Source organism: Corvus hawaiiensis, chromosome 3 (assembly GCF_020740725.1).
Source record: "Corvus hawaiiensis isolate bCorHaw1 chromosome 3, bCorHaw1.pri.cur, whole genome shotgun sequence".
NCBI classification, from domain to species: Eukaryota; Metazoa; Chordata; class Aves; order Passeriformes; family Corvidae; genus Corvus; species Corvus hawaiiensis.
Window position 1 is genome coordinate 26,534,639 of NC_063215.1, and position 18,438 is coordinate 26,553,076.

Sequence of the window (18,438 nt, forward strand, 5' to 3'; positions counted from 1 at the left end):
GTGGCAGTGCCTGGGGTGTTACAGCTGGAGTGTCACACCTGGATGCGCTGAGGGCACCAGCCCATGGTGAGAGTGCTGCACATTAGGCTCCTGCACAACCAATACTCGGGAGCCCCACGGTTTTAAACGCTGTGGCTGGGCTCAGGTGCTCTGCAGGGAACTCAGAGCTGCTCTTCTTGGAAACGTCAGCTGCTGTGAGGTCACTGTCACTGCATTTACTCTGCAGAAACAGCATTGCAGGTGGGTGCTTCGAAAGCAGTCCAAGTGTCAGCTTTGAGATTGTGAAAAGTTTCTAAGAGTTGGTGATATTAATTCTATAATTCCACTTTAAAAAAATCTTCCAGCTATTCAACAGTATTAAAACCCTTTACACTAATACATGGCCTGGGTTGTTTTCAGAACTGATGCTGTGCAGCACTTAAATTGAACACAGCTTATTGTTGCTTAGAATATTCCTTCAATATTTGGCATTTTAAGGCCATTATAAAGTTACTCAGGCAAAAAGTTTACAGTTTTTTGTTTTCTTTCTTAGATCTTCTTCATTGTACTGGTATCTAAAGGAAATTTTATTTTTTATAGCACTTGTAGTATCACAGAATTGCAGAATAGGTGGGTTAGAGGAGACCTATGAAGGTCATCTAGGCCAATGCCTCTGTAATGAGCCTAAAACATTGCCAACTCATCCTTATCAGGGTATTAAGCAAGCACATTGATTTTCTGTGTTCAAAACTGCATGCAAGAGGAAGCAGGAGATTGTTACTTCCAATATTCTTCAGATACCTGGGTAAAGAGGCAGACACAGATGCCGACTTGTGTTTTACTAAAAAAAGAAAAAATACCAAAGCACTGCAAACCCCCCAACCAACAATCACGTGACTATTTACCTGTTTGTTTTCAGAACATGCACCAGGCATCTTTGATATATTAATAATACTTTAATGCCACTTCCAAAGTCTACAAGCTCTGACTTAAACCTTGTCACTGTATTAGCCAGACCAATCATGAAAAGCAAAATGACCAGAAAGAGCAGAAAAGAATCCCTATTTTGTATTTCAACCACATGGTAAAGAAATCAGCGGCAAGAGCTCAGAAACACAATTTATATTAGACTGGGGGACCCACACTTGTTCCTTTGAGGATCTCTCATATGCTGCCTTGGATCCCAGCTGTTGGCAACACACACACAAGAATCAAGCACATGTTTCTCAATCAGATTGAGGTTGCACAGCTTGTAGTTATAGCCATTTTTGAGATTTAATATACTGACAATTTAATATAACCACAAAAGTAGCGACTCATATCAGACTCAACAGTAAGCAAACAAACATGTTTTAAGTTGCATGATGCAACTAGTGTCACTTACAAGAGAACAGCAGAATTAAGTTGTAGGGATTTTACAGAACAGCGTACACCAGAGACTCAATTTTAAGCACTTATTTTTCTGCTTGAGGATTTATAGTATGTTGACTTTTTTTTCTACAAATCTGTTACATTTACTTTAGATCATGATGTTGATAAAACCAGTTATGTACATTTCCTCTTTTAGCCATTAGTAACAATGCATCTTAATCCTCGTAATGAGAGTGGTGTTTCTCCTGGTCAAGAGTAATTTTAATTTTTTTCTATCAACTTTAGTGAGTTTGGCAGAACTGAAAAACTATTTATCAGAATTACCCTCCTACTAGAAACCTGAGAATGAGCCTCGTTCAGTACTAGGACTCACCTGACTTGAGATGACTCATATAGAACACTTCCATATGGAACATTAGCAAGTTTCTCCTACTCCATTACAGCACCTTTCATCTTTAATCATTGCTGTGTTTTTCATTCTATAATTTTGATTACCTGCTTAGATGCCACATTTAACAGAGAATTATTTTCTTCTCTCAATACTATTTGTTTATTAGAAAGATCTTTTGCTTCCTACAAAAAGATGGCAAGGTTGTTTTGATGAATTCAAGCCTGGTGGACCAGCCTTGCTCTCTAATTTTGGTACAATTAGTGTTCAGGTACTGCAACATCAACCAAAGGTCCATGACTACGCTTAGAAAGCAGCAGGGGCTCAGGAACTGTCACTGGAATGGGGGCAGCATGGGTGTTGGCTTGCTGCACCATGGGCTCCCACAGAGGAGAAGGGCAGGTCACTCACCGTGGTAACACCTGGTGGCTCCCAGCCTGAAGGGTGCATGAACAGGTTCAAATGCAGCCTTGCTGAGTCTCGTGCATGCACCGTGCATAACCCCCCAGTGCTGCGTGTTCAGCTGCTCAATGCTCTTAGATTAGCCCACCTCTACAGAAGTGACGCGAAGGAAAACTTCGTGTCAGATGTGTTGCAGCCCAATAATGAAAAAAATAAAATATTTTACTGAAGCATAAAAAAATTAAACAGGAAATCAGACTGAGTGTGGTAATTCAGGCATTTTGACTACAAAAGTGTTGCCTTAAGAAACACTGAAAATAAGAAAGCTTCAAAATTGTCTTAAGTGGAATATTTAATTTTTTTTTTTTTAATTAACCACACACACACAAGCACAAAAATTAGTGTGATCAGTCATACAACTTTGAGATTTGCTATTTCCAGTTGGAAATACATCCCTAGCATTACTGTTTTGCATCTAACGATGCCCCACGTACTGGGAGAACACCCATTCACTGAATGGATACAAGACAGAAGTGACAAAGCTGTAGTGTCGTACTCTTTAGTGAATCCCTATTTCACTATGGCATTAACAATTACTGAAGTTTCCTGCTAGTGGTAGCTTTATCAGCCAAGGGCAAAGAATTGTGACAACGTTCAGATAATACAGCCAATGAGCTATTCAAAAGATATAAAAAGAACATACAGGAGGGCAATGAATTTTTTGTCTTGTGGCATGACCATCTCTTGCTCTTAATCCAGGGTACCACGGGCATAACAGAGCTACAGCCTCAGCCACCATGCAGTCACAGGGATGCAAAGAGAAGAGCATTTTTATTAACAGCTCTGCACCTGTAGGTTTTGCTAACTAAAACATAGGAAGTTTTAATGACAACAGTGAGTGGAGAATGAAGGAATGTTTGTAATAAAAATTTTTCTTGAGGGACAACACAAGTGCTAAAACATTTAGGCATGTCTCTTCTTCCAAAAGGCAGAAGTTAGTGCCACTGAAGAGTGACGTGAATACCTAAGGGCTCCTGCAATATGCAGGTCATCTGGTTTACATCAACACACTAACCCCAGTAGAATAAAGAATCAAAATTTTCAAGCAGTGTACATGCAGGGCACTTCCCAGAAAAATGCTAATTTGGGCAGTTTCCATCTCAGTCATACTGGAGAACAAGCACTGCAAGGTCACAGCAAAGAAACAGCCACTTTAGATTTTAGATGGCAGTAAAATGAAAACTCACTGTTACTGAATGCTGCAAATAACTATTCCTACATTAAAGTATATGCACTGCATTTCAACATATCTTAAATTTATCAAGTCTGTCAAGTCTCCACCTATGAAAATTTCTGCTGAGTCCTTAAAAACAGTGGTTTATAGTAACATACCTTAAATACAAATGGCCTATGTTAATTGTACAGTGTGTTACAGTATAACACATAATAGTACAAATTGTCATTATATGTAATAAAGACCTACTTTTCAGTATGCTGTACAAAGTCAAACAAGGCAAAAAAAGATGTTTCAGACACTTTGTAGTTTTGTTTCTTTTTCAAGAAAAATGAATAAAAACCCATGAAACTTGCAGACAAACAATGAAATGTAAAAGTTTCTATATTAAAAACAGCTGTCAAAATTCTTCACACATACATTCTACCCTAACTTGTGAGGTGGCCCCATGATGTTCAGTCATCCCAAGTACCTTACTTCTTAAACTGCTAAGACAGATAGGACTTGACTCTGTTTATACATACAGTGATTAAATACACTTGTTAAAAAATAAAGGCCTTTACCCAAGAGAAAATACAGGAAACATTACGGTGAAGAACACAGGGTTTTGCTGCAATAGTAAAAGGGATGGAGTGCCGTGAAGGCCACCTTCTTGCCAGCAACAGGAGATCTCTAACAGCTCGTCAAAGAAACAATGGTACTCGGTAGAAAGTCTAATACAGTAAACATAAAATACAGAGTTCAGAGATCTTTAGTGTTTGTGCATAACTTGCCACCCACTTCTCTCCCTGCAGACAGTGGGAATAAGAATACATTTCAGTTTTCATACTCATTGACTTAGAAACAAAGTCAGTCAAGCTTCCTACACGAATTCACATAGTGAAAAGTCCTTCTTTCAAAAATATACAGGATCACTCAACCAATTTTCACTCTCATACACCATTTAAAAAACTATTAAAACTCTGAATATTTTTCTTAAGCAGCATATTTTGCATTTGTCACTGGCAGACTTGTAGAAATCTTAGAAAGTTAAAATTATATCATACCATACAAAAACATGTAAACAAAATGGATAGTTTTTAAAAGGCATGCATGCTCTTGAAGAGGATTAGAAAGTGTTTATTTTTGCTAAATAGAAGGTATCTTGCTTAGCATTTTTAAAAGCACCGTAGTGATTTAGGAGCCTTAGCCCAAATAAATTTGAAGTTAGATTTGGGCTCCTAAACATCTAAATCAATTCTGTAAAATTACTTAAGTACTTGGAAAATTTTTTGCCATGTCTCTGATCTTGCAGAATTAGATTTCCTTAAGCAGCTGCTAACTTTGAATCTGAGACAACATTCAAGAACGTCTCCCTAATATATCAGCTGCAATTTTTTGACCCTTGTAACTTAGTTTATGGCATCTATGAAAATTTTCAAATAAGATAAATACTTTGTAACACCACTTTGAAAGTTCCTTTTTCATAGACAACACAGGATACAACAATCAAATTTGAACAGGAATATGATTATACGTTCCTTCTGAATAGCTATTAATGTTATTTGTCCAACCTGTTAAGACTGCGAAAAACAAACTTACAAAACATCTGTAGCATAGCATTAGGTAAAAAGGAACATTTTTGGCACCATACATTTTTAAATCTAAGCTTTTAGGCCCAAAGTATAGCAAGTGAAACATACACAGTGGCAGCTTGGAAAGCCTCATCTGAAATGCAACATTTTTAAAGGACAATTGGAAGATACTATTTGATGATCATTAGCTGATCTCCAAGTAACATACACACTGGAACCAAGCCTAGATATTCATCCCAAATGTTTACACATATACCTTAGCACACATATATATAATGCAACGATCTTGCACCCACAGGACTGCCAGAATCCATATTAATATGGTCAGGCATAAAATGAAGTAGTGTCTTTTTGCTCTTCATTTTTCTTGGTAGTGTCCTGACTAACCAATTCTATTATTTTCTTTGAAATTTAGTTGCGAGGTTGCTACATTACCTTGGGCCATAGAGTTACAGTCCGTACCTATACATGTAAGTATTATCCTTACATTAAATGTGCTTTGCAATTCAGCAATACCTAGTCCATAGCTCTGTAAGTAATTCCTTGGAAAAGGAAAAGCTCGCCTAATTTGTACAAGGTGCACGAGGCAGCCACGGTTCTGTGTGTCGCCACCAGGTGTCTCCGGCCACACAAAAAACCCACGGCATCAGCAAGTTCATCTAAATCCACCCTCTGTCAAGGAGGCACAAGATTTGCTAAAGCACCGGTAAAAATACCTCTACAGCTGGCTTTATTCTGTATTCAATTGCACAACTTCATCCAATTCTCTGAGTTGCTTAATTTCCTCCAAAAGTGCTCTAAGGTATACTGCAGTTGCTAAAAGGACTTCTGTTTTTCTTGGTCCTCTGTTTGTTGGGTTTAAGGTTGATGACATCTCCACCGTTAAGAGTGCTAGAATTTTGGTTGGAGTGACTTCCACCAGCTGTATTAAAAACACCTACAGAATTTAGACAAGAGAAGTATTTGTATTTGATTACTGCTTGCAGCATAATACATTAACACTTTGGATGCAACACTTGCTAAGGCACAGTAGAGCACCTCAAATGCATACACTAGTTTTTAACAGCTTTATCTATTTTTGGGTCAATTTTGCAGCTAAATTGGAAACAGAGGCAGTTGCAATTACTAGCCAGGCAGTATTTAAAGCTGCTGTGCATCTCTGTAATTGAAGGGCAGCATATGCACTCATCTGTGTATGTGTATGTTAGTAACTGCACGAAGTTGTGGTTAGTTGAGTAACATAACCGAAGAAAAACATGATGATTTTAAATTCAGAAACTTTGCTGATATAATGGTAAGTAAAAGGCTTGAGTAAAAAGGGAGTGCTTTAAGGAAAATAAATTAACTGACTCAGAAATGCTTTAAAGAAGGACTAGAGAAGTTCAGTGTTTCTTTACAGAAGGCAACTTACAAACACCTTCCGATTACACACCAGAGTCTTTCCCCATGAGTCTTTTAAGTCCACATTGAGATGAGCAATGCTAATGCTAATTACATTAAAAAAACCCAACAAGCATCCTTCTCAAATCCTTGCACAATCTTGTTTAAATTAATTTAGTAAAAGGCCACTTGCCAAACATCAGCTAGAAACTTTTGTAGATCAGTTTGACCATCTTGTAACTTTAAAGAGTCACAAAGTTATTTTACAGAAGGAGATGATATCCTATGATAGGAAGGTAATAATTAGACCCTGATTCACCTTGTATTAATTCCATAAGAAAACAGATGAGACCATAAGCTTTGATGGCACAAAATACTGTTTCTGGGGTTTTTTTTTGTTATAGTATACATACCAATCTTGTTACTGCTTGTATGTACTAGTTCTGAGTCTTCAGCTGTTTGCTGCTTGAGCTTTTGAAGATATTTATCAGCCAAATACTTAAAAACTGGAGAGTTAAGAAGAAAAAAGGTACATCACAGAATGCTTAAAAATCATCATCATCATTATCATCGTGCCATTGTATCAAAATTCTGCATGGTGACAGAAGTGCATTTCACACTCCAGGTTTAGCATGACCTAGTGAGTGATTCTGGGCAGGCCTGTGTGCCTGGGCAGAATCCAGGTCACTCCAGTGTCTGCCCAGCTCTTACAGTTTGCAGTACTGAAGTCTTGCACAGAAACATCCCAACAGTCTTATAAAAAACTGGCATACACATATTGCCAAGTGTTTCAATTAATGCAACTTGGAACTCTTTGCAGCTATGTAGAATTTAATATATTTCTCTTTTTTTGCAAGAAGCCTTAGAATAATAGTAGTCATGTAAAGCAAGTCTATTAATAACACTTGGTGACTTTTTTCTAATTAACTAATGCTATTCTCATTTCTATTGGCACATAAAAAGTTGACCTAGGAATCTGAAAAAGTATACAACTAAAGCAGAATTTTCAGAACCTAGATGTGTTATGATTATTTACATTTGTAATTGAACTCATTTAAAGATAATTCAGAAGAGTTTTACATTTTCTCTTGCAGATTTTTCCCATGGTGAATGATGTTAATAGAGAAGAAACAATGAGTTTCTTGGCTATTAATCTTGGCTAATTAAACAAGAGTATATCATTAGGGAGTACATATTATTCAAATCCAGCCCACAAAAGACAGAGACTCAAAATTTTAACACTACTCTTATGAAATTAAGTATGTACATTAAAAAGTGGGACTTAGGAACTAATTAAATATCACCAGTAGACAAAACACTACAAGAGATGCAATCTTTTAATGTACTGTGTCTAAATATGACTAAAATATAAAATAATTGCTTCTATAAATTATTTATTAACTATTAACAATTACAAAATAATCTGTTCAACAACTTGTATGTTGCAATAATTGAACTTCTATATACATTTTTTTAAGAGCTCATGCTTACTGACAGTCGTAAGGACTAAGGAACCTTAACACATTGGCACTTTGTAAACACTGCAGCTGTGTGCGTTTGTGGAAGGAAAAGATGTGCACAAAGAAATGGGCCTAACCCACTGATACGAGGTAATTTTAGGTATGTTTAAGGCGTGCTGCTAAGGAACATAAAAGGGATCACCAGCAGCGTGCAGCAATGTTAAGTACCAGCTGGCGCCAGCCCGGGGGGTGCTCGGGAGCAGCAGGACACGCCCCCACCGCAGCACCTCCTACCTTCGCTCACGTTCAGGTCTTCCTTCACAGACGCTCGGTAGAACCTCACTTTCAGCTTTTTGGCCAGTGCTTCCGCCTCCTCACTGCACAACACAAGACGACTTTGTAAGTCCATATCTGGTTCATTTGTCAGCATTTATTCTTATAAACAAAATGCTTCGTGGTAAGTTAAATATGGCAAAGTGGGTTGAGAAATTCAAGACAGTCAAAAAATACCTAATCCTTAATTTCTTTACATTGTCTCCACTATAAAAAGAAGGTATTTTACATGCAGTTTCTTTATGACTCAAAGGAGTTCTTTTCAGTATTTACTGACTTCATTAAATGAAACTTCCCAAGGGTTGGTGAAACCAAAAGGAAGGAGGCTGTAATTAACAGCACTATCACTGCAAAGTCTAAACAGCAACAAAAAAGTAATCCTTAAGTATATCTTAATGAAGCAGTATGCTATGTAATCAGATGAGTGCACAGATGAAATCAAGAATTACTTTTTTTCTGTGAAGTGAAAAAGAACTTATGTTAAAGTTTAAGAAACTTATGAATACTTCCCTAAGGAAAATCACATCATCAGAAAGATTATGTTACTGAGGCAGACACCATATTCTGAGAACCAAACCTAAGTGACATACCATGAATAAAGGAGGAGTTCAAATGCAATTTTGCTTTTCCTTTGAAAAATCCTCAGAATTCTTTGCAGAAGCAGAAGCTGATTTATGCCATCAATGATAGCAAACAGACAACAAAGAAAGGCAGTGCAGGAAACAACAAAAAAGAAGAAATAATTTAAATCTCTCAGGAAGATGATAGAAATTAAAGAAGTGGAGAATGATCAACTGACCATGCAATATTTTCTACATGATATGCTGTGGTAAATAAAAGTTAGCATTTGTTAAGCTGATTTTATGACAAGAATGAAACTGGTCACGTACACAAGGGCAGAATGAACTGACAATAAAATCTGTAAAGAAAAATACAGTAAGGAAGATTCAGCATCATGCAGTTTGAGAATATTACCACATACACGTTTCTATAGCATTATAATGTTTTGATAAAAATGAATAATAAAAAACAAAGAAAGCAAAGAATATTAGCAAGCATTCACGGGCCAAACAGACAATGTGCCTTCAGTGGTGCGCAGCACAGTTTAAAAGTAACTGAATTTTAAGAGGAGAGAAAATTTATAGTTTTAGATTTTCTGATTAAAAAAAACCAAACCAAAAAAAACCTACATGAATCACATTATGCCAAAACCAAACTTTTCATGTCATTCCTCTATTACTTTTGGCTTCAGGATGCAGCATGAAACAAACAGAAAGCTCCTAGCTTTGCAAGCACATCTGCCCAAGTATCTACACTCATGCAGCAACACCCGCTCCCATGTGCTTCTAGGCACGTTTGGATGCAGGGCACAGGTGGGACAACCCAGATACTCAAAGTCTTCACCAGAAACTCTCACAGACTTCTCTTTTTAAAACTTGTGTATACAGGGGGCATGTATTGATCCTTAAAAATAGTACAATAAAATTCCTACTTCTTTATGCAAGAGTCATCAAGAAGATCAATCTTATTCTGCACAAGAACTGTGGGAATGTCTCCAACTTCAGTCACAACTTTTTCCTTCCACGTAGGGATTGCTTTGAAGGACTCTCTGTCAGTTGTAGAAAACACAAGAACACAAGCCTGGGCTCCTAGAAATATACAAATAAATTATAAATACCTGCAATGTAGCCAATAAACAATAGAAAAAATAAATTGTAACATATTTAAAATACGAGGGATTTTTCAAGTTTTTCCTATAAACATGCAATTTTACCACCAGCTTGCGTCAAACCACTGGTCACAGATTCCCCAAATGAAAATACATTACCATATTATTTTGATCATTACAGCCATCTTCATGATGACTATGGGTCTGTTACCTTTAAAGCTAATTCCAGGATACTGAATGTATGCAGGGGAAAGGAACAGGAGAAGCTGGAAGAAGGGAAGGGGAGGCTCGTTTATTGCTGTTTTCCAGATAGACTGATGGAAGCCAGAAGGCAAATTTTTTTCTGTATGCAGCATCTGTAAGGCACATTTCACATTATTCTTTGTGGTACAGTAATCTGGATTTTGAAAACCAGAAAACTTCAAGAAGTTTTCACATGAAATTGTGATTATTTCAGGTAAATTGTTAGTAGCTTTTTGGGGAAAATAAGTGTATTTCTAATTAATACCCATTCTATCAGAGCACTATGATAGATTATATAAAACCTTTTGTTATGGTTTTCTAAATAAACAATAATTAAACTCCATGGATACTGAGAAGGTACTTCCACAGCTGAAATATTAATGTGTGGTCTTTTGTTATTCTCCAGAAACTACTTTTCTTTGCACATAAACACATGCAGAAATGCTTCATTATTTATATGTCTTCAATACACTTGTTATTTAGTAACAGAGTGTAAAACAAATAGCTAGTGTTTTTGAGACTCTAGTATAATCTTGTGGTGAACATCTCAAATTAGTACCATATAGCATGAAAAATTTTTGATCAGTATGAATTTTATCTCTGAGTTTCACCAAGTATCCCCAATTCCTGTATTCTGCTTATCTTTGTATTTCTTTGACACAAAGCACACAAGTTCTCTTACTAGGTTTGATTTATTTAGCTTTTTAAAAGCCAAGTTCCCAGTCTATCTTGAGAAATATTTCCTATGCTCTTTAACATTCTTCCACGTGCATATTAAGACTCTTCTGCTATGGTTTTATACAGAACAGTAAGAACTGCCCTAAGAACTTCAACTGAGGCTCTACCAGGAAAAAAGCAGCAATGCAGCCTTCCGTCATTTTCCCTACTATTTGTGTTGTAAAACTCTGTTTGTTTTCCGTACTGTCCACACCATACTCTAAAGTATGCAATTATTCTGATGCAATGCCTGTGACATGGGTGTAAAATTTGTTACTCTTTCCAAAGCAGGTCAGTTTGCATGTGCCTGCTGTCTCACAAAGTAGCTTAATGGAGACGAGAGCATTTATTAAAATACTCCCACCATCTGTAAGCACCACTTTGTTCAGTTTTGAGACCAAGAAATCCTTTGTGAAGTTTCCAAACAAAGACGCTTTCACTTCATCTTCCTCCTTCCACCCATTCCTTCTGAATGCTACCACAGGTAACAGTAAGTTTAGAGGGAAAAGCCCTAGCATGTGGTAGGTAAAGAGAAGGTAGCATACTACATCAGACCTTATTCAATTTACATATAGTACAGGTAGAATGCAGTGGCCAAGGACAGTAAAAAACACCTCAGCTTGACCATATCTGCTTTGAAAGGGAATTACATGACAGGCTTTGATAAAGAATCAAACTGAAATATTTTTGACCACCTTCAAGATTTTTATAACAAACAACAGTAAAACAAAGTGTCATCAGCAATGACAAACTCTACACACTTATGTCATTGTGTATTGCCAAACATCTGCCAAAGTTTTTGATCACTGGATTTTAAGTATCAGACCTAACTAACCCAGTAACTCTGTAAGATGCTTATTTAAGAAGAGAACAAAAGTCGTTGTCTTCTCATGTTCAATGCAAAACAGTATCAAATATGATCTTTCCACAGTATGCTTCAGTATGGTGCAGAAGTTAGCATGGCAACAGAGCTCAACAGAAGATACTGCAGGGCAAAGATTTCAATAGCCAAATTCTTTTCATCTTCAAGAAATCTGCTAAATACTCAGTATTTTTATTGAAAACATAAACCATTTAAGAAATTATAGTGTCCATATAAGAGCTCTAAGGAGGAAAAAAAAAAGAGAAACCCTAGAATTTAGCCATGTGAAGACCTGTTTTTATGCAGGCACTGACAGTATTCAAGGGTCAGGAACATTACTTTCTCAGTCACCCACTGCTAATGGAGACATAAACCACCTCTCTCATACAATGGATTATGTACAACACACCAGCAGCAAAGGCTCAGGATAGTGTCAAACAGGAGCATAACAGCTCAGGATGTTCTCAATGAATATTTTAAATTAAAGTTCTTTTGTAAGAAGCTATTCCATCAAGCTACTTTAAAGTACTGAAGAAAATTAGATTGTGTGCAATTACTGGTTTGAAAATCCCACTATATTTTAAAATGTTCCAACTGCCTGCAGAATCACTGACATAATATTTATACCTAGAGCAATTCAGAAAAAAAAAAAATTAGAGACTAGTGCTATTTGATTCAAGTAAACTTTCATGAACTTGTCAGCTGAATTGGTCTCAAAGATCCTCGGCAGACTATCCTATCCCCATAGACTCCATAACCACATTTTTTTTCCTTTCATAATGGTACAAAGCCTCTGTAATAGAAAAAGTGTAAGGAAATTCCTTGCTATGAGGGGACTCTCACAGGGCTTTATACCTGACCCTACTCATTTCACTCAGTTCTTTGCCTCAGCTTTTCCAGGCTGTGACAGAAAACACATACTCCCTATAAAACTGATGGCGACTTGTTTAATCTCACACTGAGATCAAAATCCAGTATCATCATCCAGAAATTCTTGTTTACTGCTGATATTCTAACTTCTGTGGATCCTGGCTGTCTTTAACAGGCTCAGCAGGATTTAATGCCTCCTTAACAGTATCTAAAAGAACTGGACCAGGCCAAGTATTGCAGGCCTTCCATTATCATAGTTGCTACAGACAAAAGGGATTAATAAGTGCAAACTAAAGCAATCCTAGGAAGGCTTGATTATGAAGAATGAACTATTGTGCAACAAAACGAGGATCCTGAGGATATGACCAATCAGCAACTGAGTAGCACACTAATGAGCAAGATGCCTGTGTTCCATCAAAAACCTAAAAAGGATCTTCAAGATACTAGTGGTAGCAGAAGGAAGAAGATACATGCATGAAGAAGTGATCAAATACCGCCTTGAGAAACATTTGACTTCAGTCACATAGAAACTGGTGAGAAGATGCATGATACAATATGAAAAAGAAATTATTAAGTACATACAGTGCTTCTTTCAATTCTGATTTTAGGCTGCTGGACTCCTTGCACTGTGTGATCATGGGCATGCAACTACACCGGCTGCACACATTTGCCTGCACATAGAAAACTACACGACAAATCCACTGTCAGCTCCAATTCTGTTTCTCTGCAAGGCTGAATGAATTTGGTCCCTGGACAAGAAACACTCAGAGAGAAGCTCTGAAGCATTCATGTCTGAGCATGGATGAACAGCTGACCACTGAAGAACTGACAATACACAATGTCCCAGGGGCATACATAAGCCCTGGTGCAATGAGAGCAGGACAGAGACCTGGGGGAGAAGCAAACCTTAAATTAAAAGCCAGCATCTCTCTTACCTTACAGGTGCCCTCCCCTTATCAGCAATAATTAGCAATAAAATCCTTGTATTTCCAAAGTAAGCTTGACTTTTTGCTTCTATAATAACAAAAATTATAGATTTTTGATTGCTGAAGCTTGACCAAAATTGCATTCCAGGCTCTTCCAATTTCCCTTGTCCTTCATGAGTCAAAGCCTAGTGTAGAGCAGCCACTGCACCTGACACCTTAAACTATTTATTATATACCCATCGTGCTGCTATAATGTGTACAGGATGACTGTGCTTGACTTCACAGCTAAGAACTTCTGTACAAAGAACTCCGAGGCAGAGATCTAACAGCACTATGCTGGGCAGCAGTCATGACCAAGATTTCATGATACTCATGCAAATTTTTGATTTTGTTTTTAAACCACCAGGTTGCTTGTGGTAAGTGAGGCCAGTAGGTGTACTCTGAGTTCTTCTCACCACTCCATATTCTAGCCTCTCAGTCCCAGTAACCAGGAGAAAAAGTCTTTGGCTTGAAACAACTGGGGAGAGCAAAGCACACAAGACAACCAAAGGCCAGGACAGTAAAAAGAAAGCTCCAAGAGAATCAAGTACTACCGTCTAAAATCCATACGCTCAACTTGTCAGCTGCAAAGTAAAAGAATTATCTATATCCACATGACAAAAGAAGAAAAAGCAATCAATTGAGGAAATAGCAATTATCAATTACAGGCAACAACAAGAAATATTACAAAAATAACCACCTATTAGCTGACAAATTGATTATGAAACATAGAATAATAATTATGCCAAGCTGTTTCAGGGCGTTACAGTCTTGCAATTTTTTTAATCTCTAAATGAAGTAATACCATAGCAGTATATTTTTCCCCCCATCACCAGGTAATTAGTTTTCAAGAACTGAATAGTGGAATCTTTGTCAAGTAATTTATATCTCTCCCATTAAAAAAAACAAAAAGAAAGATTTTCAGAACCATTGTTAAATTATAAGCAAAAAAAGGTTAAGTATGCAATTTGTAACTGGTTAAATAGATAAGCTGCCTTTACACAAACAATGCAGTTTATTTTATGAAGTAAATACACTTTTCTTACTACTCTTGTTTTAACATATTCAAGGCAGATTATACTAGCAAAAGAACTGCTGTGCTCTGTGAACTGTCTTTCTAGGATGACTGGTGGATTTTTCCCCCCTTGGATTAATTACTATGTGCCTCATCCACAGTTTTTGGAATATTTACAAATATGACAAATGTGTCTCACAGAAGTAACGAAACATTTTCAGAGGGAAAATATACATTTGCATCTGATTGTTTGAATGTCTACATTCTGTCCAGTTTCTGCACAGATATTTGTCTCATTTCATTCAATGTTTTCTAAAGGGCACTACTGCATAAAGCAGACATAATTAAGACAAAGAACTTGCACAAAGAGAAAAAATATTTAAGAACTGAAAAAGCTGAACTAAACATGCTTTTCACACACATGAAGTAACTAAAATTCTTAATGCAAAGATAGGAAAATATTTTAGAGATGTGCAGAAAAAAAAACCCCAACAACTACCCAACAACAAACACGGTATTTTCACCTCTATAGTAGGCCTTAGTTATTGCATCAAATTCCTCTTGACCTGCAGTGTCCCACAACATTAGCCTGACATCTTCACCATTAACTCTGAAATAAACAAGACAGTTATGTGATCAATACAGTAACAGGAACAAATCAAAACAATTTACATGGAAATACTTCTGTTTCTACACTATAAGAGTAATCCAAGTAAAATTCAACTGGATTTAAACATAATGTAACTTGCTATTAATAATCATTCACCTTCACAACATACTATGGCAATAGTCCCTCAACTATATTATATGCTCTTTACTGACAATCTGTATTCCATTTTCCATTTCCTCTTCTTCCTCTACAGTTCCCTCTACAATGAAAAATAAGATGGACATCAAAACAAAACTTAGGTGCCTGAAGAAGGGTGCTTTTGTCTTTTAAATCAGCTTGCAGAATTTATAGAATTTTCTTACTTCTCATTACCATAAGATTTTCCACTTTGTCAAACATAATTGGGTATTACCTGCTTATACTGCATAAAGACTCTTAATTATTTTTTTCACAGTAATTTTTTTCTATATTGGCTAATAAATTTGTGTAATTGTTTTATCACAAGCAGTTTCACTTCTTCACAAGAAATCACAAAAAAAATTAAAAAATAATCAACAGGTGGTAGAATACAAAGCAAACTTGTCAAAGAGCTTCGTATGGCAGACATTCCAGATTTTATTTATCATTTTAAATTTTGGATGGAGAATAAAGGATATAATTTCAGTCCACAGTGTAAAAGAGAAAACAACTCCCTTTAGTGTGCTTCAGAAACAGCAGGCCTTGTTTTCCAAGCCTCTGTAAATTTCAGGATTGCAGCAGAAAAAAGAGATAAGAGAGAGAGATAAAAATCAATAGCATGTCATCTGTTTAATACATACTGGATCTGTCTTTCCAGGAAATCTACACCAATAGTTTTCTTGTAGTCTTTTGTAAAAATCCCCTTGCAATATCGCTGAATCATACTGGACTTCCCAACAGCTCCATTTCCTACTACTACCACCTTGATGGCCACCTCCATATCTTCTTCCAACATCTTTGCGTCTCAGGTGACTCTCTGGTTTATTCAGGAAACTACTGATTCTGTCAACAAAGTAAATAGCTATTATGTTCATAAAATTACTGTGAATAGAAAGAAAGAGGCAAGATGATCACACAGATTAGGGTGCATATAGATAGTACAGTTTATTTCTGTTTCTGTCACAGACTGCTTAAAGTGACCTCAGGCAAGTTATTTAACTAGCTTTGGCTTGACACTTATTAATTGAAAAGTAATAAAAATTGGAAGTAGAGAATAATTTATTTGGCCTATTGCAAAGATATTTCACTTATGTTTTGGTGGTGGTTTTTTTTTTTTTTTTAATGAGGAAGAAATGGAGCCAATGAACTACAAAATCATAGAATCATTAATGCTGGAAAAGACCTCAAAGATCAGCAAGTCTGCCAAGTGTTAAACCATGTCCCTAAGTGCCACATGTACACATCTTTTAAATACCTCCAGGGATGGTGATGCGACCACTGTCCTGGGCAGCCTGTTCCAATGCTTGATAACCCTTTCAATAAAGAATTTTTTCTAATATCCAAACTAAAACTTCCCTGGCACAACTTGAGGCCATTTTCTCTTGTTCTGTCACTTGTTACATGGGAGACGAGACCAACCCCCACCCTGCTATAACCTCCTTTCAGGCAGTTGTAGAGAGCAATAAGGTTTCCCTGAGCCTCCTCTTCTCCAGGCTAAATGACCCCAGCTCCCTCAGCCATTTCTCACAGGACTTATGTCTAGACCCTTCACTTCATTACCCTTCACTGCCCTTCTCTGGACACCCTCCAGCCCTCAGTGTCTTTCTTGCTGAGAGAGGCCCAGACCTGGACACAGCACTCGAGGTGTGGCCTCACCAGTGCTGAGTACAGGGGGACAATCACTGCCCTGGTCCTGCTGGCCACACTACTGCAGATACAGGCCAGGATGCCACTGGCCTTCCTGGCCACCTGACCACACACACTGGCTCACGTTCAGCTGCTGTTGACCAGCACCCCCAGGTCCTTTCCCATCCAACAGCTTTCCAGCCACTCTGCCCCCAGCCCGTAGCTCTGCATGGGATTGTTGTGACCCAAGTGCGGCACTTGGCCTTGTTGAACCTCACAAAATTGGCCTTGGACCGTCAATCCAACCTGTGCAGATGCCTCTGCAGAGCCTTCCTACCCTCCAGCAGACCAAGGCCCCCACCCAACTTGGTGTCACCTGCAAACTGACTGAGGATGCACTCAATCCCTTTGTCGAGATCATTCGTAAAGATATTAAACAGGACTGGCACAAACACAAAGCCCTGGGGAACACCACTAGCAACCAGCTGCCAGATGTCTATTCACCACCACTCTCTGGATCTCCAACCCTCAAACGTGTACCTCCCCCAAACGTTTCTCTAGGGAGCCTGGTTTTATCCCTTTTCCCCTTCATACCTAGTCTAAACTCCTTTAGTGAGTCCTACTAACTCTTGCAAAAGGAGTTTCCCCCTTCAAAGCAGGTGTACCCCCTCTATTGCCAGCAGGCGTGGTTGTTGTGTAGACTGACCCACCACCAAAAAACCAAAACTCTACCTGTAACACCAGGCTCTTCTTCTTTCTTCCTATTTCATTCCCTGTGACTGGAAAGCCAGAAGAGAACACTGCTTGTGTTCCTCCTCCCTTAACCAGCTATCCCAAGGCTGTGATATCTCCCTTAACTGCCCTCCGACTTGCTGCAACTTTATCACTGCCCACCTGATAAAAGCTAAGTTTCCCCCAGGTTTTGCTGTGCTGGGATATAATCACAGTAACATTTTGCAGGTGCAGTGGCAAATTTCCTCCCAAGAATCAGACCACCCTCCTTTCGAAGGAGGGGAAAATATTCCCCTTCTAAAGGCTCTGCCCATCACCACGCTCACACCCGTGCTGGCAGAGCGGGGCTACTCGATGCCGTCGCTCAGCTCGCCCGGATAGATGATGTTTCTCGACCGCATTAACCATTATCCTACGCCCCGCTACTCGGAGCTCGGCAAGCCCCGTTAGCACTGGGAAGCCAGATGGCCATTTTGGGCGAGAAGAGCGGCAGCCGCCCGGGGGTCTCCGCGCAGGGATCCATCCCACCGACACCTCCCGGCCCTGCCCGAGGAGCCACGCCAAGGGCGGAGGCTCGGCCGCCCGGCCCCACCCACGGCCCCGGCCCTGCTCCCGCTGGCCCGGGGCGCCCCGGGCCCGATCCCCGCCCGGCCGCCCGCGGCCCCTCTCACCAACCCGTCACGGAGCGGGCGGGCGGCGCTCCCTCTGAGAGCACGGCGGTGGAGGGACGCGGGGAAGGCGAGAGGAAACCGCTCGCTGGGGCCGACCCAACCCGGACGCACATCCCGGCTCGGCCGCCCGGAAGCGCCGTCAGGACCGGGGGCGCCGCTT

The 18,438-nt window shown here is 38.8% G+C and overlaps 1 protein-coding gene across 2 annotated transcripts; it reads right to left on the reverse strand.

Moving 5' to 3' along the window:
* Positions 1-920: 920 nt before the first annotated feature.
* On the reverse strand, positions 921-18,423 carry RAB23 (RAB23, member RAS oncogene family). Of its 2 annotated transcripts, none has more exons than XM_048298101.1 (7): positions 18,283-18,423; positions 15,891-16,092; positions 14,987-15,072; positions 9,614-9,770; positions 8,083-8,165; positions 6,742-6,834; positions 921-5,885 (listed from the first exon to the last, which is right to left on the reverse strand). In XM_048298101.1, exons 2-7 carry the CDS (start codon positions 16,043-16,045, stop codon positions 5,746-5,748), a joined length of 714 nt encoding a protein of 237 aa, XP_048154058.1. In that variant the 5' UTR covers positions 16,046-16,092; positions 18,283-18,423; the 3' UTR covers positions 921-5,745. The 2 variants fall into 2 exon arrangements, with proteins under 2 accessions (XP_048154058.1, XP_048154059.1); XM_048298102.1 differs by having other exon boundaries at positions 18,279-18,423.
* Positions 18,424-18,438: the final 15 nt, after the last annotated feature.

Bases quoted from the DNA above. Each gene is read 5' to 3' on its own strand.
- RAB23 (XM_048298101.1), bottom strand. From the start codon at position 16,045: ATGTTGGAAGAAGATATGGAGGTGGCCATCAAGGTGGTAGTAGTAGGA. The intron at 15,073-15,890 runs GTATGTATTAAA...TGTTTATTTCAG, and splicing joins TTCCTGGAAAGACAGATCCA to AGTTAATGGTGAAGATGTCA. The intron at 9,771-14,986 runs GTGAAAATACCG...GTATATTTCTAG, and splicing joins AACTAAGGCCTACTATAGAG to GAGCCCAGGCTTGTGTTCTT.